Source organism: Chiloscyllium plagiosum, chromosome 22 (assembly GCF_004010195.1).
Source record: "Chiloscyllium plagiosum isolate BGI_BamShark_2017 chromosome 22, ASM401019v2, whole genome shotgun sequence".
Lineage (NCBI taxonomy): Eukaryota > Metazoa > Chordata > Chondrichthyes > Orectolobiformes > Hemiscylliidae > Chiloscyllium > Chiloscyllium plagiosum.
This window is the reverse complement of record NC_057731.1, coordinates 50,737,830-50,765,440: the sequence shown is the minus strand read 5'-3', so window position 1 is coordinate 50,765,440 and position 27,611 is coordinate 50,737,830. Positions and strand designations below refer to the sequence as shown.

Here is a 27,611-nt window from a genome sequence, read left to right as displayed (position 1 = left end):
GCCTCATCTTCCGCCTCGGAACACTTCAACCCCAGGGCATCAATGTGGACTTCAATAGTTTCCTCATTTCCCCTTCCCCCACCTCACCCTAGTTCCAAACTTCCAGCTCAGCACTGTCCCCATGACTTGTCCGGACTTGTCCTACCTGCCTATCTCCTTTTCCATCCTCTCCTCCCTGACCTATCACCTTCATCCCCTCCCCCACTCACCTATTGTACTCTATGCTACTTTCTCCCCACCGCCACCCTCCTCTAGCTTATCTCTCCACCTTTCAGGCTCTCTGCCTTTATTCCTGATGAAGGGCTTTTGCCCGAAATGTCGATTTCGCTGCTCCTTGGATGCTGCTTGAACTGCTGTGCTCTTCCAGCACCACTAATCCAGAACCTATTCCAATCAGATCTATTCCCAGTGGAGATGGTAACCATTTGCATAATGCATTTGCTTCCAATTGCAATGGTAGTTCGCCAAGGAACTGTAGAATGAGGAGGGAGGATTGCTGAGAATGGCATACTTTTTCACAGTCTCAGCTCTGCCCAAAGCATCTTGAGGCAATGAGGTGATAGCACTGGCACAATGTAGGAAACGTGACTTGGGAAAGCAAATGAAGCATCATCTGAAAGCTAGCCCCGCTGACGATGCAGCATTCCCTTAGTACTGCCCTGAATTGTCAGCTCAATTATCAATTCAACTCTGAGCAAAACCTGACCCCAGACACCTTTGATTCAGAGGTAAGAATATTCAGAGCCTTACACCATAACTACCGTTAAGGTAAACACATACTTTAAAGGCATTAAAAATACCCATTTCTAAACACCAACGGGCAGAACTTTGCCTATTATTGAGCTCTGCACTAACACAGCCTTTGGTCTGCTGATTAAATATTAAAATCCTTTCATATCAAGAAGAGTATCTTTGCTAAAATTTCAACTATAGTAGTATCACAGTGTATTTCTCAATGAGGATCGAACACACCAGTAAATATTATCTCGTGAGTTAAATTATTTCTATTTCGCCAGTTATTAAGAGCAGATTACGCTAATAGATGTTGGTCTGCCAATATTGGAAATTCTTCAAGTTGTCAGCACTAAAAGCTCTATTCCAATTCGATCTATTCCCAGTAGAAATGGTAACCATTTGCACAATGTGTTTGCTTCCAAGTGCAATGATAATTAGCCAAGGAACTGAAGGATTAGGAGGGAGAATTGCTCAGAGCAAGCCATCTGTATATTCTCAGATCTTAGTGCAGTTTCAACATTTGGGGATTATTTGAGACTTAAACATATTCTAAATTGTGAGGAGGTTAATGTAGAATTCTAAAAGGACATAGGTAAGTTAGGGGAGTGGGCAGACAAGTGACAGATAAAGACCCGTTTGAGGTGATACATTTTGGTAAGGAAATCATGGAAAGACAAGACTTACTGGGGTGCAGAAGCAAAAAGACCTGGATGTATATGTGCATAGGTCACCGAAGGTAGAAAGAGAGGTGCAGAGAGCAATTACTAAAGCACTCATTATCCAGCACTTTATTAATAGGGTAAAGAGTACAAGGGCCAGGAAGTTAGGTTAAACATATACAAGATACTCATCGGATCTCAGCTGGAGTATTGTGTCGAATTCTGGGTGCCATATTCTAGGAAGCTTAGACAATAGACAATAGGTGCAGGAGTAGGCCATTCAGCCCTTCGAGCCTGCACCGCCATTTCAACATGATCATGGCTGATCATTCCTAATCAGTATCCTGTTCCTGCCTTATCTCCATAACCCTTGATTCCACTATCTTTGAGAGCTCTATCCAACTCTTTCTTAAATGAATCCAGAGACTGGGCCTCCACTGCCCTCTGGGGCAGAGCATTCCACACAGCCACCACTCTCTGGGTGAACAAGTTTCTCCTCCAGGTGTGGTCTCACCAGGGCCCTGTACAGCTGCAGAAGCACCTCTTTGCTTCAATACTCAATTCTTCTTGTTATGAAGCTTGTGAAACACTTCATGAGAGTGCAGAAGATATTGACAAAAATGCTTCCATAAATGAGGAAACACAGTTCTGAGGATGGGTTAGAGAAGGACTGTTCTCCTTGAAGAGATGTGAGGAGATCTGATAGAAGTTTCCAAAATCATGAGCAGTCTGAAAACAAAACTAAATAGGGAGAAACTGTTCCTGCTTATTAAAGGGTTGATAATGAGACGGCAAAAATTAAAGTCATTTGCAAAAGGAGCAAATGTGATGTGAGAAAAGATACCTTTTTCACACAATGAGTGGTTTGGCTCTGGAATGGACTGCCTGGAAGTGTGATGTATAAAGAATTATCTGAGGTTGTATATAGGTTTGCTCGTTGAGATGAAGGTTCGTTTTCAGATGTTTCATCACCATACTAGGTAACATTTTCAATGAGCCTCCGGATAAAGCACTGGTGGTGTAGCCCACTTTCTATTTATATGTTTGGGTTCCCTTGGGTTGGTGATGTTATTTCCTGTGGTGATGTCATTTCCTGTTCTTTTTCTCAGGGGGTGGTAAATGGGATCCAAGTCAACGTGTTTGTTGATTGAGTTCTGGTTGGAATGCCCATGCTTCTTGGAATTCTCATGCGTGTCTCTGTTTGACATGCAGAGACACGCACGATAATTCCTAGAATTGTGGCATTCCAACCGGAACTCTATCAACGAGCAAGTTGACTTGGATCCCATTTACCACCCCCTGAGAAAAAGAACAGGACATGACATCACCATAGGAAATGACATCACCACAGGAAATGACATCACCAACCCAAGGAAACCCAAACATATAACTAGTAAGTGGGCTACACCACCAGTGCTTCATCTGGAGGCTTACTGATGATGTTGGGATTAGATTGGTGCTGGAAAAGCACAGCAGGTCAGGCAGCATCCGAGGAGCAGGAAAATTGACGTTTAGGGCAAAAGCCCTTCATCAGGAATGAGGCCATTCTGGATGAAGGGCATTTGCCTGAAACATTGGTTTTCCTGCTCCTTAGATGCTGCTTGTCCTGCTGTACTTTTCCAGCACCACTCTAATCTTGACTCTGATCTCCAGCATCTGCAGTCCTCACTTTTGCTTTACTGATGATATCACCTAGTTTGATGATGAAACATCTGAAAATGAACCTTCCAGCTCAGTGAGTAAACCTACATCCAAATCCTCAACCTGAGCTACAAATCTTCCCAAAACTCGCTAATTATCTGGGCATTTAAGAGGGGATTGGATGATTATTTGATTAAAAACAATGTGATAAGGTATTGGGAAATGGCAGCAGAATGGCACTAAGCCAGAGATATAGTGGCCTTAAAGACCCCCTTCTTCCCCATAACAATTCTATTATTCTGTGGAATGCAAATCTATTTAACTGTTTACTTTCACCCAACAGGTAAACTCTTCTTTCACTTAAGATACTAATACAACTCTTTGTGGAATACCCACTGTAAGCCCTAACTAAAGACACACTTGGCATCTTGTCTGATCATAATGCAATATTCCTTGTTACTCTCCTCTATCTATTTGCAGACACTGTTGCCCACACCATTCTACACCGATTCTTTCTTTCTGTTGTCAGCGCAGGTTGGTTGCAACAGCTGTATTCCACTCTTTTCCCATCATATTATAACTGGATCATCTCCTGTTAACTGATCAGCCTCTGGTATCTCCATTGCCCTGCTTATGACCCCTACTGCTCTTTCACTAACTCCCAAACTTTGTTGTTTAAAGATGCAGTAAACGATCAAAGTTGTTTCCTTTCTAGTGACAATCACAACGTATTGGGTCTCACATCTCATGCAGTCTTAGTCAGACTGGTTTGCAATATTACTGATGAATCATGTGTCTCAGAGAACTGATTACTGGTGACCATGACACTATTGTTATTGTGCAATCAAACAGGAACCACGTTGGACTCTGAACCTTGTGGAATTTCCCATCATTCCAATCACACCAAGTATAATTAAGTATCTTACATCCTTACCTCTCTTGAGACGTGCGCCAGCTCTATTGGAAAAACCTCAGTGTTTGAATGTATGTTCCTCTCCTCTCTTGGTGAGGTAGATTGATGGTGGTTATGCAGCAGGAGGATGGAGGAACTAATATAGATAGTAACCTCCCTAAACAATGACTTATATGGTATGGATTTCATCCAAACTTGTACACATCTTGGACTTCCAAACCATTTAAGAATAGTTATTTTTCAATCATTTGTTGCCAGTGTTATACTGTGGGGTGAACAACTTAACTTCACATCAGCTTGAGTCATCTCTCCTCGAACTGTTAGTTTGCTCTCTCTCCATGAATACTGTCTGACCCGCTGTGATTTCCAACATTTCTTGTTTTCAGTACAGACTCAAGCATTAGCAGTAACCTGCTCCAACTTAATTTCTGACTCAGGGTAAAACGTATTTTTAACATCTCGGAGTTTAGGACCAACATCTGTGGCTGCAAGTCAGAGACAGGGCTACGACATTGTAGCTTTGACACTCAAGCCCATTCTTGAACAGACTGAACAATTGCCCAAACACTTAGAAGGTGCTTGATTGGTCAGAACTCTTAAAGTGACTTTGGAAACTTTCTGGTTGATAGAACTTGATTAAGGATTTGTAAATCAGTAATGTTATTTTCCGTGCCCTTGCTTAAAGCCTTTATGGTACAAAGCTACCTTCTTCAATCCACAGCTTCCTGCAACACCACTAACTGTTTCACAATTAATCACAAAACCAAATTACGTCCTAAGCCGGAATGGTCAAGCCTAAGCTTTCTGTTTATTGGAGTCACAAAACAGGGGTGAGACAATCTTGAGGAGTGGAAAGATCAGTGTCACAGGGTGATGGACACCATCTGCGGCTCAGTCTCAATTCTCAGTCACAAGATTAGATTAGATTCCTTACAGTGTGGAAACAGGCCCTTCGGCCCAACAAGTCCACACCAACCCTCCAAAGAGTAACCCACCCAGACCCATTTCCCTCTGACTAATGCACCTAACACTACGGGACAGTTTAGCATGGCCAATTCACCTGACCTGCACATCTTTGTGACTGTGGGAGGAAACCGGAGCACGTGGAGGAAACCCACGCAGACACGGGGAGAATGTGCAAAACTCCACACAGTCAGTCGCCCAATTGTGGGCTCAAATCTTACTTCAGTCGATTTTTGTTCTTCATTCACAGGATGTGGCCATCGTTGGCTGGACTAACATTTAATGCCCATCCTTAATTGACCTGAGGACAGTTCAGAGCTAACCATGTAGTTTTGGGTCTGGACTCAATGTAGACCAGACAAGGACAGCAGATTTCCTTCCCTAAACAACAAAGGCATCTTGATGGGTGTATGAATAGGAAAGATATAGTGGCCTTAAAGACCCCCTTCAGTTCAGTTCAGAGAGGACAGTTCAGAGTTAACCATGTAGTTTTGGGTCTGGACTCAATGTAGACCAGACAAGGACAGCAGATTTCCTTCCCTAAACAACAAAGGCATCTTGATGGGTGTATGAATAGGAAGGCTTTAGAGTGATATGGGCCAAATGCTAGCAAATGGGACTGGATTGATTTAGAACATCTGATCAGCATAGATGAGTTGGACCAAAGAGTCTGTTTCCACGATGTACATCTCTATGACTTCTATTACTTTAAATCAGCAATGGCTACATGGTCACCATTAGTCTAGCTTTTTTTCAGATATTTTCTGAGTCAAAAGTCACCTGAGGAAGGAGCAGCTCGTGATTTTAAATAAACCTGTTGAACTACAACCTGGTGTCATGTGTCTTCTGACTTTGTTCACCCCAGTCCAACACCGGCACCTCCACATCAACGTTACCATAGATACTTCTTGATCATCCGGTCCGAGATGTTACTACAAACCTTTGGAGCAGGTTGGACCTGAATCCAGGCCTCTTATACCAGAGGTAGGGACACTACCACTAGAGTCTCAGCTAGCCTTCTTTTGAATTGCAAATCTTAACTGAATTCAGATCTTAGCCATCTGCCAGAGGAGAGTTTGAATCTATAACCACAGAACATTAGGCTAGAGTCTTAAGAGTCCAATGACACTACCTTCTCCACATCATTGCAGGAATGACAGTTGTGTTACCACATCATCTTTTAAATCTTATTAAGGCACTTACCATTCTCAGATTCAATGGAATATTCCTTACATATTTTCAAAAAGAGAAGTTTTATTACGAGTATTCTTGCCACCGTTTATCTCTGAGAAAGCATCACTAACATCGATTACCATAAGGCCGTAAGATATAGAATCAGAATTAGGCCATTCGGCCCACCAAGTCTGCTTCACCCCTCAATCATATGCTTCTCAACCCCATTCTCCTGCTTTCTGCCTGTCACCCTTGAACCCTTTACGAACTGAGAACCTCTCCATCTCTGTCTGAAAGACGCTCAGTGAGTTGACCTCCACAGCTCTCTGCAGCAAAGAGTTCCACAGGATCACCACCCTCTGGCTAAAGAAATTCCTCAAGTCAGTTCTAAAGGGTCGTACCTTCGCTCAGAGGCTGTGACCTCAGGTCCTAGTCTCTCCGATTAGTGGAAACATCTTTTTCACATCCACTCTGTCTAGGCCTCACAGTATTCTGTAAGATTCAATCATATCCCACTCATTCTCCTAAACTCCATCGAGTACAGACCCAGAATCCTCAACTGCTCCTCAAATGACAAGCCCTTCATCCCCCGGATCATTCCAATAAACCTCCTCTGGACCCCGTCTAAGGCTGAAACATCCTTGCTTAGATACGTGGTTCAAAACAGCTCAAAATATTCCAAATGCAGTCTGACCAACGCCTTATGCAGCCTCAGCAGTACATCCTGGTCTTGTATCCTAGCCTGCTTGAAATGAATGCTAACATTGCATTCGCCTTCCTAACTTCCAACTGAACCTGCATGTTAACCTTAAGTGAATCCTGAACTAGGATTCTCAAATCCCTTTGTGCTTAAGATTTCCGAAGTCTTTCCCTGTTTGGGAAATAGTCATTACCTGATCATTGCCTGTGCACAACCTAGCTGCTGCACATTCCTGCATTATAACAATGATTACACTTTAAAAGTAACTTCACTGTGCAGCATGTCGGCACATCCTGATGAAAGGTGTTATTTGATTGCATATCTTTGACATTCCCACAAAAAGTTGTCTATCCAATCCTTTCTTTTCTTTGATTCTTCCATAGGAAATGGGCACCACTGGCTTACCTGGTAGAACATCTTAATGGTACAGAATGGGCCCAGTTTACTCCCTCAGTCCATCTCAGCTCTGTTCAGTTTCATGTGTGACATCCTCAGCTGTAGCTCACTCAGGAAGCCTTTCTCCAGCTAGAGAATGTCCGCAGGCAATTCGACTGTGGTCAGCATCACAGTCGAGCTCAGTCCTCTGCTTATCCAATATCTTTACCAGCAGAGAAACTGGAGCACATTCACAGGGTTCATAACTATTTGAAAACAAAGAACCACCTATGGCATGCTGGCTCAGTGGTGAGCACTTCCACCTCACAGGGCCTGGGACCTGGGTTCAATTCCACCTTCGGGTGACTGTGTGGAGTTTGTGTGTTCTCCCTGTATGTGTGTGGGTTTCCACCCATAGTCCAAAGGTGTGCAGGTTAGGTGGATTGATCATGCTAAATTCCCCATAGTATGCAGGTTTGGTGGATTAGCCAGGGGATATGCAGGGTTATAGAATTGGGGTGGCTCTGGGTGGGATGCTCTTTGGAGAGTCGGCGTGGAATTGATGGGCTGAATGGCCTTTATCGGCACTGTAAGGATTCTATGAACTGCAGATTCTGAAAAACAGAAACAAAAACTGAAATTGCAGGAGAAACTCAGCAGCATTTGTAGAGTTACCGTTTCATGATCCTTCGGAACTAGCCCTGAAGAGAAGGGGTCTTCTGAAATTTCTATTTTTGAGTTGTAAGATTGCTCGCTGAGCTGAAAGGTTTGTTTTCAGACGTCTTGTCACCGTGCTAGGTAACGTCATCAGTGAGCCTCTGGTGAAGTACTGGTGTTATGTCCCGTTTTCCATTTGTATGTCTTGGTCTATTACAGTGGGCGATATCATTTCCGGTTCTTTTTCTCAGAGGATGGTAGATGGGGTCTAAATCAATGTGCTTATTATTGATGGAATTCCAGTTAGAATGCCATCCCTCTTGGAATTCCCATGCATGGCTCTGTTTGGCCTGTCATACGATGGATGCGTTGTCCCAGTCAAAGTGGTGTCCATCTTCACCTGTATATAGGATACTAGTGAAAGTGATCATGTCTTTTGGTGACCAATTGGTATTCACGTATCCTGGTGTCTAGTTTTCAGCCTTTCTATCCGGCGTAGTGTTTGTTACAGTCCTTGCATGGTATTTTGTAAATGACATTAGTTTTGCTGGTTGTTTGTTTAGGGTTCTTTAGGTTAATCAGCTGCTGTTTAAGTGTGTTGGTAGTTTTGTGGGCTACCATGATTCTGCTTTTGTTGCTGATAACTATTTCCCTCCCACAGTCTGCGGGTCCTGAGGGCAGCCTTGCCCCAGATGAATCTAGCCGACTTGGCACAGACTAAGTGATCGTATCTGCGATCTCCTTACTCTTTTCAACTCAATACTACACCAGATGGAATATGCCGCTGGACAAACTTAATTATCCACTTCTTTCGAAAACCTTGTTTTATGGAGTACTGCAGGGTATAATCAAAGCTGAGTTAACAATTGCTTTCTGATCATTTCTCATTCAGCTACTGGAGAAATTCAGTGGCATTCCTCAACGATACCTTCATTAGGTGAGTCCAGTAATTAGACGAGAGGTGAAGGGAGGAAGCACCATCGCTGTATTTTAATTCTGGTTTGGGGAAAAGAAAAATAAGCCAGAAAAATAACAGGAAAGAGTTTGATTTTAAATTATGACTTGTGGAGGGGGCTAACATTAAAAGTTGTTTGTGTTGATGGTTTTCATTAAAGATAAAGGATTTGGTTTCCCAAAAGCCCCATTGAGTTATAATAAATTTGTATAAGCCTCTGGGTAATTCAAGTTGTGTTTCAAGTCAGCCTGGTTAACTCATTCCTCGGTACTGGGAGCTGGCTGAGGCAGCCTCTGTCATGACTTTGTCTGGGGACTTTGAAATAAAGAGTGCAGAGTTTCAGAAGATATCTCACTGAACAGGCAAGAGAAGCTTCAGTGATGAGGAGACATTGAGATGGTTGTCCTTGGAGAGAAGAAGGCCGAGAGGAGATAGAATAGTTGGGGAGAAGCTAATCCCACTCATAAAATGATAAACTGCAAGAGGGCATAAATGTAAATGAACGTCAAATGTAGCAAGGATGATAGGAGAAAAGCATTTTGTTCACATAATGACTAGCTAAGGTGTTGAGTGCAATGTCTGGAAATGGGTGCAGATTCATTTGAGGCATCCAAGAGGGGCATTGGATGGTTATTTGGATAGAAATGGTGTGCAGGGTTATGGGGAAAAGGGTTAGAACCAGTTCAGGTACAGTGAGTCAAATGGCCTTCTGCACTCTTTGCCATTTGCACAGTCATACAGGAAAAAAGCATGCCAGCAGAGTGAAACAAAACAATGGGGTTACCCCATGTCATGTGCTGGGGGTTGAGCAAAGGCTCAGCTGGGTGCTCACATTGCCATGACATTAGAATGTGATGGGTTTGAGATCCACTCCGGGACTTGAGTACAATAATCCAGACTGACCCTCCAGTGTGGACTTGAGGGAGTGCTACATGGTCAGCGATACTGTCTTTCAGAAGCGTTGTTCAGCAGTGATGTGGATGGCACGGTGGATCAGTGTTAGCACTGCTGCCTCACAGCACCAGGGACCCGGGTTTGATTCCAGCCTTGGGCAACTGGCTGTGTGGAGTTTGCACATTCTCCCCGTGTCTGCGTGGGTTTCCTCTTGGTGCTCTGGTTTCTTCCCATGTCCCAAAGCTGTGCAGGCTAAGTGGATTGACCATGCTAAATTGCCCCATGGTGTGCAGTTGAGGTGGATTACAGAGATGGAGTGGGTCTGGGTGGCTGCTTTTTGAAGAGTCAGTGTGGAACTCAATGGGCCGAATGGCCTGCTTTCAAACTGTAGGGATTTGATGATTCAATTAGATTAGATTACTTACAGTGTGGAAACAGGCCCTTCGGCCCAATAAGTCCACACCGACCCGCCGAAGCACAACCCACCCAGACCCATTCCCCTACATTTACCCCTTCACCTAACACTTTAGCAAGGCAATTTAGTATGGCTAATTCACCTAACCTGCACATTTTTGGATTGTGGGAGGAAACTGGAGCACCCGGAGGAAACCCACACAGACACGGGGAGAATGTGCAAACTCCACACAGAGAGTCGCCTGAGGTGGGAATTGAACCCAGATCTCTGGCGCTGAGAGGCAGCAGTGCTAACCACTGTGCCACCGTGCCGCCGTTATGTTCATCGCTATCTGTTCTCTCAGGTAAAAGATCCCATGGAACTGCGCCGAATAAGAGTGGGAGTGTTATCCCTGATATCTTCACCAATATTAATATCTCAAACAACCTCCAAAAAAAAGGTGAGAAAATGGTTATTCTCACACAGCAATTTGTGGCATCTTGCTGTGCGCAAATTGTCTACTGAATTTCCTACACTGCAACAGTACAAGAGCTGTTTCATTGGTTGTAACGTGCTTTGGGACATCTGGGTGGTCACGAAAACATAATATAAATGCTAGTCCTGGATCTTTCTTTCACATAATTGAAAATTAAAAATGGCTGCCAATTCTTTGTGTCATGTAAACGCCATGGACACAGATGTTGAAAGCTGACGGGCAGCAACATTACAGTCCTGTCAGACCACAGCGTTCCGAGCTGCTCCAGTGCCAGGATCTTTTACAGTGTCCTTGGTGAGAACTTCAACACCACAGTCACAGAAGCATCCTCTCATGAGTTGGAAGAATCGCAGAAATCTGCAGCACTGAGGAAATTTGATTGGCCATCTCACAGGAAGGAGTTGTTGGTCACCTTGCTACAGGAAGGATGTCATTAAACTGTAAAGAGTGCAGAAGAAATTTACATGGATGTTGCCAGGACTCAATGGCCTGAGTTATAGGGAGAGGTTGGACAAGCTAGGACCTTTTCTTTAGAGAGTAGGAGACTGAGGGGGGTTCTTACAGAAGCGTATAAGATCTTGAGAGGCATGGATAGGGTAAATGCACTGTCTTTTCCCCAGGGTTAGGAAATTGAAGACTAGATGGCATCAGTTTAAGGTTAGAAGGGAAAGAATAAAAGGGAACCTGAGGGACAAATTTTTTACACAGAGGGTGGTATGCACATGGTTGAGGCGGGTACATTAACAACATTTAAAAAGCATTTAGACATATACAGTACATGGAAAGGAAAGGTTTATAAGGATATGGGCCAAGTGCAGGGAAATGGGGTTAGCATAGACAGACATTTTGATTGGCATGGACCAGTTTGGGCCGAAGGGCCTGTCTCTGTGCTGTAGGACTCAATGATTCTATGATTCGGTGATTCTATGACTCTATGAATCGATGAGTTGTCCACTCTCTTTGCCTGTTCCCTGTTCTCTTTGAAATCTTGCTTTCACCAGTGATTCACCCACTTCCTCGTGGTCAGGTTATAATGGACGATGCTCCCAGCTCTGTTTCCAGTGGGACATTCCATATCCTTGGCATTACAGTTAAGGGGATGCTAGAAAAATATCTGTGAGGGAAAGTAGAAGGCAATTTGAGAGGATTTGATGAAGTACGATGGAATAATCTTGTGGAACATGAACACCTTTTTCCTAGGGTAGGGGAGCCCAAAAGTAGAGGGCATAGGTTTAAGGTGAGAGGTTGAAAGACTTATAAGGGAGGGACAACATTTTCACAGAGGGTAGTGTGTATTTTGAACAAGCTGCCAGAGGAAGTGGCTAAATCATAGAATTCCTACAGTGTGGAAGCAGGCCATTTGGCTCATCGAGTCCATACTGTCCATCGGAAGGAGCATCCCCCCCAGTCCCACCCCATATCTGTAATCCTGCTAACCCACCTAATCTGTACATCCCTGGATACTAGGAGGGGGCAATTTAGCATGACCAATCCATCCAACCTGCATATCTTTTGACCATGGGAGGAAACCGGATCACTTGGTAGGAACCCACAGACGCAGGGAGAACGTACAAATTCCACACAGTCGCCTTTGGCTGGAATCGAACCCAGGTCCATGCTGCTATGAGGCAGCAACGCTAACCACTGAGACACCATCATTTGGAAAGGTTTAAAGGGATATGGGCCCACTGCAGGCAAATGGGAGTAGTTCAGTGTAGGAACTCTGGTCAGCATGGACGAGTTGGACTGAAGGGTTTGTATGACTCTATGACCAACTGCTAGGCCGAATCGACTATTCCCATGTTGCTGTGCTGTGCATTTTATGCAAGACCACAGCCATTACTCCTTTATTTAAATATGCAGACAGGTTTGTAGGAACTGACTTTCAGTTCTGGCCCCTCCAATGAAAAAAACTACAGGAATAGAGATACAGAGAGAAGAGAGAGAGAAAAAGGTGGTAAGTGAGTGAGTGAGGGTGAGAGGAAGTGGTAAGTAAGAGAGAGTGAGTAAAAGAGATGGGGAGAATGAATGAGGAACAGTGAAAGGGAAGGAGAGAGAGAGAGAAAGGTAAGGAGAGAGGCATGAAAGAGCGAAGGAGGGTGATAGAGAAAGGAAGGGCAAAGGGAGTGAGGAAAGGTGAGAGGAAGGGGTAGAAGAGAGAGAGAAAGTGGGGGAGAGAGATGAATGTTGTGAGGGAGAGAAGAGAGGGGTTTATCCCCACCCAAGTGTGTAAGCCTCATTTCTGGATACAAGATGCAATTCCATAATTTATTGAGGTTGCTGGCCATATTAATGTATCCTATGTCGGAGCTAGGGAAGGACATAATGATAAAGGTTGTGGGCAGAATGTCTAGGACAACATAAATTCTTCATGGTTAGTCAGAATAACTTATGGCAATCAATCACCTCTGCTTTTTTAAACCCTCCTCTTCATACAACACACCCTGGGAGGAACTTTGATTTTTGGGGTCAAGTTATAAACCTAGTGGGTTTTTTTTGTCCAAATGCATTTCTTGTGACTTTCAATTGCATTTTCTGTTGCTGTTGTACAACATGGCTGATCTGGTATTATCAGTTTGGTTCCCAAAGCTGAGAAAATCTCCACTGTTCCCGAGGATAATCATCATTATGCTGCAAATGGCAGGAAATTAATTGTGGAACATTTTCCTAACACCAAAGGTCCTCAGACAGCACCTTCAAATCCACAACCGTTTCCATCCAGAAGGACAAGGGCAGCAGATACATGGGAACACCACCTCCTGCGAGTTCCCCTCCAAGCCACTCACCATCCTGACTTGGAAATATATCGCCGTTCCTTCACTGTTGCTGGGTCAAAATCCTGGAATTCCCTCCCAATGGCATTGTGGGTCTGCAGAGGTTCAAGGAGGCAGTTCACTACTACCCTCTCAAGGGCAACTAGGGACGGGTAATAAATGCTCCAAGAGTGAATAAAAAAAGGTTAAATTTGCTTTTGATAAAGCATCGAGTATCGTTAAAGACTTCCATTTTACAGGAACTGTTGACTATTTATAAGTAACAGATAAGTATCACCTTTGATAGTATACTTGTGATGTGAGACAATTTATTAAGGGTGACACAGTGGCTCACATGCTGCCTCATAGTGGCAGGGACCTGGGTTTGATTCCAGACTGGGGTGACTGTGGAATTCGCACATTCCCCTTGTGTCCAGGAGGGCTTCCTCCTACAGTCCAAAGATGCACAGGTTAGATGGATTCGCTGTGCTAATTTATCAGTGATGTGTAGGTTAGGTGGATTAGCCATGGAAAGGCATGGTTATAAAGAGAAGGTATGGGGTTGGACATGGGTGGGATGCTCTTCAGAAGGTCAGTGTTGGTGTGGATTTGATGGGCTGAGTGGTCTGCTTTCACACTGTAGGGATTCTATGATTTATAACCTTGAAATCCTTGTTTGTGAGCAGCCACCAGTATTGAACAGTCCGTAAGGGAGTGACCTGATGGATGAAATCGATTGGAAGCTTTACATGTGGGATATTTAGGAGATGGCAATTACCATCAGTCATTTCTCTCTGAGATTATTCGTCACGACACCGAGAAAAGAATCACACCTTGAATTTCTCATAATATCAGTGAGTGTTCTGTCTCTCTTCTAGCCTGCCGTGTTACTGCAAATGTCTGTAGCGTTACTTAACTTGGGAATTCCCCAGTAGGAGTTGAACTGATGTCATTAGGTTACCCCAATCATGTTCAAGTCACTGTCACACTCACTGACAGCCAAACAGGATGCAAAAAGCAGCTAAAAAATAAAAGGCCTTTTAAAAATGTTTACATGAGCAAATTAGAGATGGACGAAGGTAGAAATTAAAGTATTCTGATTTTATCAAAAAATCATCAAACACTTTATTGTAAAAATGTACTCATTCATAATTTAACAGAACTCCATAGATATAAAATTATTATTTCACGTCACCACATCATATTGCTGTCAAAATTTCAGTGAACAAGTGTAACCTTTTATTAGAATTCGCACAGTGATGTGGCAGCAGTAAGTTCTCATTAATTTTAGTGGCCGTTCATACTAGGCAGGGATATCCACAGTGAACGTTCCTCCCAAGCACTGAGTAACAGGTCTTAACTTCAGGATATCTACACTGAACAACCTCTGCTTGACCTTCTGCATGGTCAGTTTCAGAGGGCTAATGACGATGGACGCTGATGATTTTGGAGACTAATCTTGTAGCTGCTGGAGCTTGGGAGAGGAAGAGGCAACGTGATGAGACATATAAGATCCTGAGTGGTTTGAAGAGGTTGCACACGGAAATGATGCTTCTTTTTGGGAGAGAGTCTAGAACCAGGGGTCATCAGTTAAAAATAAGGTTCTGCCCAATCACAGAAACATAGAAAATAGGAGCTGGAGTAGACCATTTGACCCCCTTGAGCCAACTCCGCCAAACCTTGTGATCATGGCTGATCATTCAACTCATTATCCTCTTCTTGCTTTCCTTAATATCCTTTGATCTCTTTAGCCTCAAGTGCTGTTTCCAACTTTTTCTTGATATGATGCAATGTTTTGACCTTGGCAGTTTTTGGAATAGTGATTTCTGGGCTCTTTCCACTCTCTGGGTGAAGACATTTTCCCTCATCTCAGTCTTAAATGGCCAACCCCATATCCTTAGCCTGTGACCCATGTGACCCCTGGTTCTGGGGAAGGCAGAGATGAGAGGAATTCTTTTCTCACAGTGGGTTTGGAGTCTTTGGAATTCTCTTGCTCAAAAGGAATTTGAAGCAGAGTCTTTGAATATTTTTAAGACTGAGGTGGATAGATACTTGTGTGGAGGGAGGGGGGGATGGTGTGAAGTTATTGAGGCTAGGCAGGAATAAGAAACAACAGGATCAACCATGATCTTACTCAGTGACAGAGCAGACTGGAGACACACTGAGCAGTCTACCAGAAGGCATTTGGTACACTTGCCTTTATTGGTCAGTGCATTGAGTATAGGAGTTGGAAGGTCATGTTGTGGCTGTACAGGATGTTGGTTAGGACCCTTTTGAAATACTGTGTTCAATTCTGTTCTTCGTGCTGTTGGAAAGAGGTTGTGAAACTCGAAAGGATTTCGAAAAGATTTGCACGGATGTGCCGGGTTTGGGGGATCTGAACTAGAGGGAGATGCTGAATAGGCTGGGGCTGTTTTCCCTGGAGCGATGGAGACTGAGGGGTGATCTTACGGACGTTTATAAAATCATGTGGGGCATGGATAGGGTGAATAGCCAAGGTCTTTACCCCAGGATCGGAGAGTCCAAAACTAGACGGCATACGTTTAAGGTGATAGGGGAAATGCAGAGGGTGATGTATGTTTGGAATGAGCTGCCAAAGGACATGATGAAGGCTGGTACAATGACAACATTTAAAAGGCATCTGACTGGGTATATGAACAGGAAGGGTTTAGAGGGATATGGGGCAAATGCTGGCAAATGGGACTAGATTATTTTAGAATATCTGGTCATCATGGCCGAGTTGAACCGAACGGTTTGTTTCCGTGCTGTACATCTCTATGACTCTACTTCTAATTCATATGTTCATAATTTGCCATCAAGCCCTTGCCTCAAAATCCAGGCCATCAGTCCCCATTAGCTGTGCTCCTTTAAAAGGAGGCTAAGTCATTTGGATTCATTAGGAGTTCCAAATTTCATTGGATTAGTAGCTCTTGGAGGGGTATCAGAGGGCGGGGCTGGGCTTCAGCTGGAGGTTAAACTCTGTCTGCGCTGAGGAGTTGGAGCCACAGGCTGTCTGTTCCTCGTTGGAAAATTAGCCAGAAAATCTTGTAATATTGGTTTGTAGTCAGTCCGATATTGAAGTGCAGAGTAAGTCAGTCATTTGCAGAAAGGCCTGAGTCGTTACAAGGCAGGGTAAATTATCCCCAGCTGTTAGAGCAGATACACTTACCCGTCCAGCAAGGCTGCAGTGTTCCTGCGGGGCCTGCCAATGTTCGGGCCGTACAGACTGGCTTTTGTGTAAAACCGGACAGACTGAAGCAAGTTCTTGAGCTGGATGTAGTCCTTCCCCAGCTGGCTGCCATTAATGGTCCTTCCCACCATGGTCCGGTAGCTGTTGGGCTCTGCGGAAATATTGAGAATCATAGATTGAAGAGGATAATGTGCTGCCAAAGATTCTAATCCACGAACAAATCAAGTGGCCATTAACTGAACTCTGCATAAGTCCTTTCCCCTTCCCCACTTATTTATAATATGAACTAGGTGTAGGAATAGTCTCCCATCATATTCCACTTTACCACATTAACAATGGGGGCAGTGAGCTGGACGGCTGGGTTGCGATGACACCAACAGAGTGACTTCAATTCCCATCATCGGCTGAGGTTACCACCGAGGAATCTCCTTCTCAACCTCTCCCCTCGCCTGAGGCACAGTGACCTTCAGGTTAAAGCACCCCCAGTCATCTCTCTCTAATGACAGAGTGAAGACGTCATATTGACAACATGGGGTCCAAGAGGCGGCTCAGCCCCACCTTCTCCAGGACTGTTAGGGATGGGCAATAAATACTGACCCAGCCAGCGAAATCCTGGGAACTTAGGATCAAAAAGTGACACTTTTTGTAGCTTTGCCTAATCTGCTAACCGAATACAATCAAAAATACATTTATGATTGGTACAAATCAGGAAAAGTGATTTGAAGGATTTCAGAGAAAGTTTCTACGTGGTTCAATTATTAATAAAAGGTCTTTTGAGGTACCTGGAGTTACACTCTCCACAGGTACATCAAAGAACACATATTGTTCTGAGTTCTCCTTAGCATTCTTGAGAAATAATCCCCACTGCTTCTGACATCCTCCTTTATCATCTTCATTAACACAGCATGGTGTACCCTCTAGTTTTCCATATAGTTGGTGCCAGCTCCTATATAATTCATACCGCAACTCAGCATGAAGGATCCCCTTAAGTAAAAACAACTCGAATTTGTTAAGTACCTTTAACATCGCCAGCACAACTGAAGATGCTATACAGCAAGGCACGCCCTCGTGAAATACAGTCACTGCTTTGTAAGCGATTTGAAGTCAATTACAGTATAACCCCATAAACAGTATGTGCAATAAATGGACACTCAAACTGTGGTTTTTGTCAATGTTTGATGGAAGAGCGTTGGTCAGGACACTAGAAAGGTTCACCTTCTCTTCAAACGCTGCTCTGGAGTCCTTTCCAGCTCCCTTTCGTTTAGAAAAAAAGATAATTCTCAGATAACAGCCTCATTAGAAACGCATTTCTTGTTCCATATTAGCTTTCCTTAGCTTGACACAAGGGTGGATGAGTTTAGGATAGTATTCACTTGGAAGAAAAACAGGGAAGAAAGATGCACCCTCAATAGAAAGATGCCGAAGAGGGTGAGTGAGCAAAAGGTTTACACACACAAGGTGTCAGTGGGCAGCACATTATCTCTCAGTCAGGCATAAGGTTTGCATTTATATCAGAGACGTGAGCATATAATCTAGACCCACCATAACATTCCAGTACTGAGTGAGTGTTGCACTGTCAGAATTGTTTTTATTCATTCATGGGATGAGTGTCATTGGCTGGGCCCTGCATTTATTGCCCGTCCTTAGTTTCCCCTTGAGATGGTGGGGGTGAGCTGCCTTCTTAAACCGCTGCAGTCCATGTGCTGTAGGTAGACCCACAATGGTGTGGGGAGGGAATTCCAGCATTTTGACCCAGTGACCCCTGTTTCCAGTGAAGCTATGGCAGCATATTTCCAAGTCAAGGTGGTGAGTGGCTTGGAGGGGAACTTGCTAGGGGTGGTGTTCCCATGTATCTGCTGCTCTTGTCCTTCTAAATGGAAGTCAGAATTGGGGATGTTCGTCAAATATTTCATACTGTTTAGCATCATCCCCAGCTCCTCAGATACTGAAGCAGTCCATGTCCAAACGCAACAAGATCTAGATAATCTCCAGGCTTGGGCAGACAAGTGGCAAATAACATTTGCACCATTCAAAGGCCAGGCACTGACCATCACCAATAAAAGACAATCTAACCACCGCCCTGTGACATGCAATGGTGTTACCATCATTGAAACTGCCATTATCAACATCCTGGGGGTTATCATTGACCAAAAAGCAACTGACTCACCGTAAATACTCAGTGGCTACAAGAGCATGTCAGGGGCTAGGAATACTTCGGTGAGTAACTCACCTCCTAACTCCCCAAAGCCTGGCCACCATCTACAAGGCACAAGTGATGGAATACTCTCCACTTACCTGGATGAGTGCAGCTCCAACAACACTCAAGAAGTTTGACACCATCCAGACAAAGCAACCCACTTGATTGGCACCACATCTACAAGTATCCACTCCCCCCACCACTGATGCTCAGTAGTAGCAGTGTGTACTATCGACAAGATGCACTGCAGAAATTCACCAAAGATCCTTAAACAGCACCTTCCATACCCATGACCACTTCTATCTAGAAGGACAAGGGCAGCAGATACAAAGGAACACCATTACCTGCAAGTTCCCCTCCAAGCCACTCACTATCCTGACTTGGAAATATATCGCCGCTCCTTCACTGTTGCTGGGTCATAATCCTGGAACTCCCTCCCTCTGGGCATTGTTGGTCAACCCATAGCACATGGACTGCAGTGGTTCAAGAAGGCAGCTCACCGCCCACCTTCTCAACAGCTAGGGATGGGAAATAAATGCTGGGCCCAACCAGCAACCTCAACATCACAGAAAGGAACTTTAAAAAGTGGTTGTGGGTTTGGAAGGTGCTGACTAAGGATTTTTGGTGGATTTCTTCAGTGCTTCTTATAAATAATGCACACTGCTGCTACAGAGTGTCAGTGATGGAGGGAGTGGATGCTTGTGGATGTGGTGCCAATCAAGTGGCCTGCTTTGTCCTGGATGGTGTCAAGCTTCTTGAGTGTTATTGGGGCTACATCTATCCAGGTAAGTGGGGCATATTCCCTCACATTCCTAAATTGTACCTTGTAGATTATGGACAGGCTTTGGAGAGTCAGGAGGTGGGTTACTCAATGCAGTATTCCTCTGACGTGCTCTCATAGACACTATGTTTATGTGGTAAGTCCAGTTAAGTTTCTGGTCAATGACAACTCCCAGGATATTGATACTGGCGGATTCAGTGATGGTAACACCACTGAACGTCAAGGCGGTGGTTACATTGTTTCTTATTGGTGCTGATAATAGACTGGCATTTGTGTGGCGTGAATGTTACTTGCCACTTGTCAGCCCAAGCCTGGAGATTGTCCAGATCTTGTTGTATTTGAACATGGACTGCTTCAGAAATGCTGGCTTTTGGATAATCCTTGAAACTGAGATTCCACCTGCCCTCTCAAATGTATGTAAAACAATTCTTTAAAGAAAAGTTCAGGAATCCCCTAAATCCTGACCAATATTTATCCTTCCATATTATTGAAACAGATTATTTTGTCTTTATGCTGTTTTGTGGGATCTTACTGATTGCAAATTAGCTACTATGCTCCCTACAATTAAAATAGTGAGTATATTTCAAAGTACCTCAGTGCTATGACTCTATGACTATGACTCTATGACTTCATAACACTGGAGTGTCTTGAGATTATAGATGCAATTACTTTTTCCTTATAATTCTTTCGAAGTATGAGTGCAGCCGGATATAATTATAAATAGGGTTAATAGTTGATTAAGTTGTGGTATAAGAGTAAAATGGTAAAGAAGTAAAGAGTGAAAAAAAATTTGTTACAGATTTATAAAGATGTACAGCACAGAAACAGACCCTTTGGTCCAACTCGTCCATGCTGCCCAGATATCCTAAATTAATCTAGTCCCATTTGCCAGCATTTGGCCCATATCCCTCTAAAGCCTTCCTATTCATATACCCATCCAGATGCCTTTTAAATATTGAAATTATCCCAACCTCCCAACCTTCCTCTGGCAGTTCATTCCATACATGCACCACCCTCTGTATGGAAAATCTGCCCCTTAGGTCCCTTTTAAATGTTTCCCCTCTCATCTTAAACCTATGCCCTCTAGTTTTGGACTCCCCCAACCCAGAGAAAATACCTTGTCTATTTATCCTATCCATGCCCCTCATGATTTTATAAACCTCCATAAGGTCACCTCTCAGCCTCCAACCCTCCAGGGAAAACAGCCCCAGCCTGTTCAGCCTTTCCCTATAACTGAAAACCTCCAACCCTGGCAACATCCTTGTCAATCTTTTCTGAACCCTTTCAAGTTTCACAACATCTTTCCAATAGGAAGAAGACCAGAATTACATGCAATATTTGAAAAGTGGCTTCACCAATGTCCTATACAGCCGCAACATGACCTCCCAACTCCTGTAGTCAATGCTCTGACCAATAAAGGAAATCATACCAAACGCCTTCTTCATTATCCTATCCTCCTGCGACTCTACTTTCAAGGAACCTGCACTCCAAGATCTCTTTGTTCAGCAACACTCCCCAGAACCTTACCATCAAATGTATAAATCCTGCCTTGATTAGTTCAGCAATAGTTAAAATACTGTGTGCAAGTTTAGGTTCCCAAAATCAGAAGCTAAAGGGAATGTTTAGGGCAGGTTCACAGGATGTTCACAGGATATGTTCATACTGGGGGGATAATTCAGCAGCTGGAATGGATTCCCCTGGAACAGTGAAAGCATGAAGAAGAATTAAAGGATGCTCTTGACATTCGTAAAGGTTTTAACAGTGGATAGGGAAGAAAAGGTGTCTCCCCTTAAGAAGTCACTAATATATGATTAAATTTAATATTGTTTTAAAGATGAGAGATGTGAGACCATTCCATAATGGAGAAGGTTACTGGAGATTGGAATACGATAGTACAGAGTGTAAGGCACCAAACACTGCATCCTTTACAGATTCAGACGTCACACCCCACCAGGCTATAGTCCAACAGGTTCATTTGGAAGCACTAGCTTTCGGAGCGCTGCTCTTTCATCAGGTGGTTGTTGATGAAGGAGCAGTGGTTTGAAAGCTAGTGCTTCCAAATGAACCTGTTGGACTATAACCTGGTGGGGTGTGATTTCTGACTTTGTCCACCCCAGTCCAATACTGGCACCTCCACATCCTTTACAGATACATTGGTTAAATATTTGCATCAAAGAATCAGGGCTTCTGTGCATGTTTCCAGGTCACATTTACTGTGTACTTTTCTCTCAACTGAAAATTTTCTAACTGCTAACTTTGTGATATGTTACTCCCGTCAGCGTTTACCTCTCACCTCATGCAATCAACCGCAGTTCGTAAATAGTGCCTGAAGCATTAATCTGGGTGTTGTGAATTGAGATAAACTGGATGAGCCACAGTAGATCATCTGGACATAGAGTCATGGAGTCATAGAGATGTACAGCACGGAAGCAGACCCTTTGGTCCAAATCGTCCAAATTGACCGAATGTCCCAACCTAATCTAGTCCCACCTGGCAGCACCCGGCCCATATCCTTCCAAACCCTTCCTATTCATATACCCATCCAAATGCCTTTTAAATGTTGCAATTGTACCTGCCTCCACCACTTCCTCTGGCAGCTCATTCCATCCAGACACACTCTCTCCATGAAAATGTTGCCCCTTCTGTCACTTTTTTATCTTTCCCCTCTCACCCTAAACCTATGCCATCTAGTTCTGGACTCCCCCACCCCAGGGAAAGGATTTTGTCTGTTTATCCTATCCATGCCCCTCATGATTTTATAAACCTCTATAAGGTCACCCCTCAGCCTCCGACGCTCCAGAGAAAACAGCCCCAGCCTGTTCAGCCTCTCCCTATAGCTTAAACCCTCCAACCCTGGCAACATCCTTGTAAATCTTTTCTGAACCTTTTCAAGTTTCACAACATCCTTCTGATAGGAAGCAGACCAGAATTGCATGCAATGTTCCAAAACTGGCCTAACCAATACAGCTGCAACATGACCTCCCAACTCCTGTACTCAATACTCTGACCAATAAAGGAAAACATACCAAACGCCTTCTTCACTATCCTATCTACCTGCGACTCTACTTTCAAGGAGCTATGAACCTGCACTCCAAGGTCTCTTTGTTCAGCAACACTGTCCAGGACCTTACCATTAGGTGTATATGTGGAAAAAGACAAAACCATGAAATCCCAGCAGGTTACCCAACGTGAGGAAATGCTGTGCTCATTGCTTCAGTGCTTAGAACATAGGTGTGTGCATTTAGAGATGAGCTCCTCAATATAGGTAGATGAGTTATAACAGTATCTAGTCAGGGAAAGCATACTAGTTTCACTCACATAGCCATCAGCGTGGGAAATGAATTCCATGTTACACTATAGGATTACTCCAAATTCTGGATTCTGGATCAGTAAAAGCACTGGTTAATGTGCAGGTGTGTTGAAACATAACTCATTTCCTCATTGCTTGACAGTTTTATTCTATGATTGGCAGAAAAGAACGCTGTACTTTATTTTAGTGAACAGCACGTGAATTCTCAGGAAGAGAGTCGGAAGTCAGATGACACCAGGTTATAGTCCAACAGGTTTATTTGAAATCACAAGCCTACAGGGCACAAAGACTTGCCCAAATGAAGGAGCAGCGCTCGAAAGGCTTGTGATTTCAAATAAGCCTGTTGGACTATAACCTCGTTGATTGTCACTTCTGATTTTGTCCACCCCCACTCCAACACTGGCACCACTGGCTCCCAGGAACAGAATATCGACTCAATCCCCATTGCCACTGCATCAAAATCCTAATAGCATTAACCAACACCACAAAGACAGCAGTTCAGCATCGTCTTTTTAATGGGCGCTCGGGATCAGGCAAAAAAACATTGCCCTTGCCACTGAAATTCACATCCCAAAAACAAATTCAAATTTTAAAAAACTGAGTAATAAGAACACCCAGTCCAGGTGTGTTATAAATTACAAACGTTAATCTGAAATTCCTGTCTGTGATGGTTTGAACAGTTGAGTGCATTTGGTTTGACCATGGAAATGGATTTTAAGGAGTGACTTAATGAGAGAAAGAGAGATAGGGAGGGAGATAGGTTTAGAAAGGAAATTTCAGGGTTCACAGAACCATGTAACATTCAGTATGCATTCTTAGTAGGTAACAGAGAAGGTATGTAAGACAGAACATTAACATACTCTCACAAGAGGATCTGCACTAGCCCAGTGTTGTGTTTCTGTTGGCCATATTAATCGTCAAACAATGAATAGCATGGCCTGGATTGTGTCTGCTGAAACTCAGCATCGCCACTTCAGAGAAATACAACAAACATTAGTCAGGGTTGGAATCAAAACCAGCATCAAGGGGCCAATAGGCAATTGTGTGGTTTGAACATTCTGCATTTCCAAATCAACCACCAAACTTTATTCCCTCTGCCATCTAGTCAAGGAGGAAAAGCTCCCCTGCCCTACACTCAGTAAAGCTCCCTAGCTGTCACGTATAGGAGGACCAGCACTACACAGCTTATGAACAGATACATTGAACTGAACGCAACATACAAAGGGTGGTTTGGATGTGGAGTGCACTGTCAGAGGATGTGGTAGATGCAAGTATAGTCATAACATTTAAAAGATATTTGTACAATTACTGCATAGGAAAGGTTTAGAGTGATATGAACCAAATGCAGGTAAATGAGACTAATTTAGTTTGGGAAACTTGGTCAGCATGGATAGGTTGGACCGAAGGGTCCGTTTCCATGCTGGATGACTCTATGATACTATAACCTCTGCAATAACTTGCATTTATATATAGCATCTCTAACACAGAAACATAATAAAACAAAATATAATTCAGTTGGATGAACAAAAGCTTGGCCAAAGATAGTCTTGAAGGAGGAACGAGCTTGTGAGCGGGAAAGGTTGAGGAAGGACCTGCAGTGATGTTATCAGGTTATATTCCAGTGACACCATGAATGACAGAAATGGTCAATGGGCAACATCAACCCTTCACCATGCCACAGAAAGGGGAGATCTATCCAACAGTGCATTATAAATAGAACAAGCCAACAAGTGATGGTGGTGAGATGCTGATTCATCACTCTCTTTCCTCTTCTGCTGAATCTGAGATTAATTCGTAAATCAGCAACCTTGGCTGAAATTCATGAAAGGCTGGTGTAATGACAAACCTCCCTGAATGCAGGCTGTTAATCCAAAATGAATTTGGGAATCACCTCAGTTCTGAGCAGACACTGTCGTTAATTCAGGAATGGCTGGCATTAAATTAGCAGAGGGGAGGGCAGGAAGTGCTGTGGAAAAATGGACATTGTCACATCAAGCATTAGATGCTGAGATGGAACTGAGACACAGTGCTAGTACAGACACAGCATTTTTCATCTAACCTGGGCTGTTCCTGACCCAGGTTTGCCCAATACTGACACTTGAATAACTGAACTGTAAAGTTTAGAATTCAGTTTGAAAAGTACAAATTATTAAGATAGGCTACTCCTTTAAATAAACGGTTGTTAATCTCTTATTCTCCATTACTGTTCCTTGTTATCATAAACGTAATTGGATACTGATCTAACACTTCATTACTCACTAAATTCTGCAGTCTAGCCAAGGTAAACATTACACATGGAAGCTCTTCAAATAATCCAAAAGTATATTGGTACTAAAAATATAAAAGTGCACATTTCTGTGTTGGTTTTATGTATTACAGCACATTTTACAGATGCCTCCTATTCTGTGAGCTAAAGGGCTCGAGATTTTGCACAACCAGTTGTTAGTTTAAGAAGAACATGATGTGGCTGGTGTTGCATTTTCTGTTTTCTGTAAGCTCTGCTCTTTTCCAGCGGTGAGGTACTTGTACTTAGGGATAGGTTGCCTCTCTGCTGTGGATGTGTTCATGCCTCATGTGCAGGCAGCAATAATGACTTGCAATGAAAATAAAGATAAAGGGGGGGAATGCTCAGAAATCCAGGCAGCAGCTATGTTTCAAACCGACCAACCTTCAATGGAGGAAATATAATTAGCTTTGAGCAAGTGAAAGGGGAGGTGGGAGTGGGGAAGGGAAAGAACCACAGAGAAGGTCTGTAGGAGAGATTAACGAAAACAACGAAAACATAAAATCTGGAATTAAGAGTTTAATGATGACTGTGAATCTGTTGTTGATTGTTGGAAAAATCTATCAGTTTCACTGATGTCCTTTAGAGAAGGAAACTGCCATCCTTACCTGGTCTGGCCTACATGTGACTCCAGACCCACAGCAAAGTGGTTGACTCTTAACTGCCCTCTGAGTAATTAGGAATGGGCAATAAATGCTGACCCAGCCAGTGACAACCTCATCCTGTTAATGAGTAAAAATGAGGTTCACAAGATCAATGCCAAAGGGAATGAAGATGGAGAGAGTGACGAAAGATGAGGGATGAGCAGCTGCAGAGTAGCCTTCCGAATGCAAAATGGAAGAAGAAAGGGAGAAACGAAGGAAAAAACCCAACAAAACCAAATCAAGCCAGCGGTTCTGATCTAGTATCGCTGAACCCAACGTTGGGTGCTGAAGGCTGCAGAGTGCCAAGTTGAAAGAAGAATTGCTGTTTCTCAAACTCCCACTGAGCTTCCTTGGAATATTGCAGCAGACTGAGGACAGAGTGGAAAGAAAATGGAGCATTAAAGTGAGTTGGAGACTGCATTGCCATCAAGCCTGATGCTGGGGTGAGCTGCCATCTAAACATAGATAGTGACTGGGACACAGTGGTAATGTCCTTCGGCTGGTAATGTTGTGATTCTTGGAAGTCAGTCATCTCATCTCCAGGACATCTCTGGCAGGAGTTCCTCAGGATAGTGTCCTAAACCCACCCATCTTCAGCTGCTTCATCAATGACCTTCCCTCGATCATAAGGTCAGAAGTGGAGATATTTGCTGATGATTGCACAATGTCCAGCACCATTTGTGACTCTTCAGATACTGAAGCAGTCCATGTCAAAATGCAGTAAGACCAGGGAAATCTCCAGGTTTGGATTGGCATGTGGCAAGTTACATTCATGTCTCACAAGTGCCAGGCTCCAACATGAGAGATGGTTCCTGCCTGAAACGTCGATTTTCCTGCTCCTCAGATGCTGCCTGACCTGCTGTGCTTTTCCAGCAACACTCTAATCTTGACTCTGATTTCCAGCATCTGCAGTCCTCACTTTCTCCAACATGAGAGAATCTAGTCTTTTCCCTTTGACATTTAATGGTACTATAATTGCTGAATCCCTCACTATTAATATCCTGGGGGTTTGGCATTGACTAGAAACTGAACTGGAGAAGCTGTAAAATATTGCGAGGATGAGGTAAGGTCAGAGGCTCAGAATACTGCAGTCAGTAATTCACCTCCTGATTCCTAAAAACCTGCCCACCATTTGTCAGGAGTGTGAGGCAATACTCCTCACTCGCCTGGATGGGTGCAGCTCCAACAACACCCAAGAAATTCGACACCATCCAGGACAAAGCACTCTATTTGATTGGCATCACATCCACAAGCATCCACTCCCTCCACCTTCGACACTCAATAGCAGCAGTGTGTGCTATCGACAAGATGCACTGCAACAACTCATCAAAACTCCTTAGGTAGCATCTTCCTAACCCACAACCAAGCCAGTTAGAAGGACAAGGACACCAGATACAAAGGAAGGCCATTACCATTAAGTTCCTTTCCAAGCCATTCACCATCTTAACTTAGAAATATATTGCCATTTCTTCAGTATTGCTGAGTCAAAGTCCTGAAACTTCCTCACTAGCACCATTGCGGATGTACCTAGACCAAATGGACTACAGCAGTTTAAGAAGGCAGCTCACCACCACCTCCTCAAAGGCAACTAGGATGGGTAATCAATTCGAGTGATGCCCACATCTAGTGAATGAATAAAAAATCCAGAGGCCCATGCTTGTTCAATGGTGGAATTTAAATGCAATTAATTTAAAAAAGGATATAAAGCTGGTCTCAGTAATGGTGACCAACAAATTACTGTCATCAGAGACCCAAGACATGCATTAATGCATTTTAGCGTGGGAAATGTGCCACCCTTGTGTACTGGTGACTCCTGACTCACAGCAATATGGTTGATTCTGAATTGTCCTCCAAAATGGCCAATCCAAATGGAAACAAGGATGGGCAGTAAATACTG

General features: G+C 43.6%; 1 protein-coding gene across 1 annotated transcript in view; it reads right to left on the bottom strand.

Moving 5' to 3' along the window:
* Nucleotides 1-27,611, bottom strand: part of hpse2 (heparanase 2) — a 297,298-nt gene that overhangs the window by 145,192 nt on the left and 124,495 nt on the right. Inside the window, exon 5 of the mRNA XM_043713037.1 lies at nucleotides 16,478-16,649. Within this exon, the coding sequence (XP_043568972.1) occupies nucleotides 16,478-16,649 (172 nt within the window). The remainder of the gene's footprint in view (nucleotides 1-16,477; nucleotides 16,650-27,611) is intronic.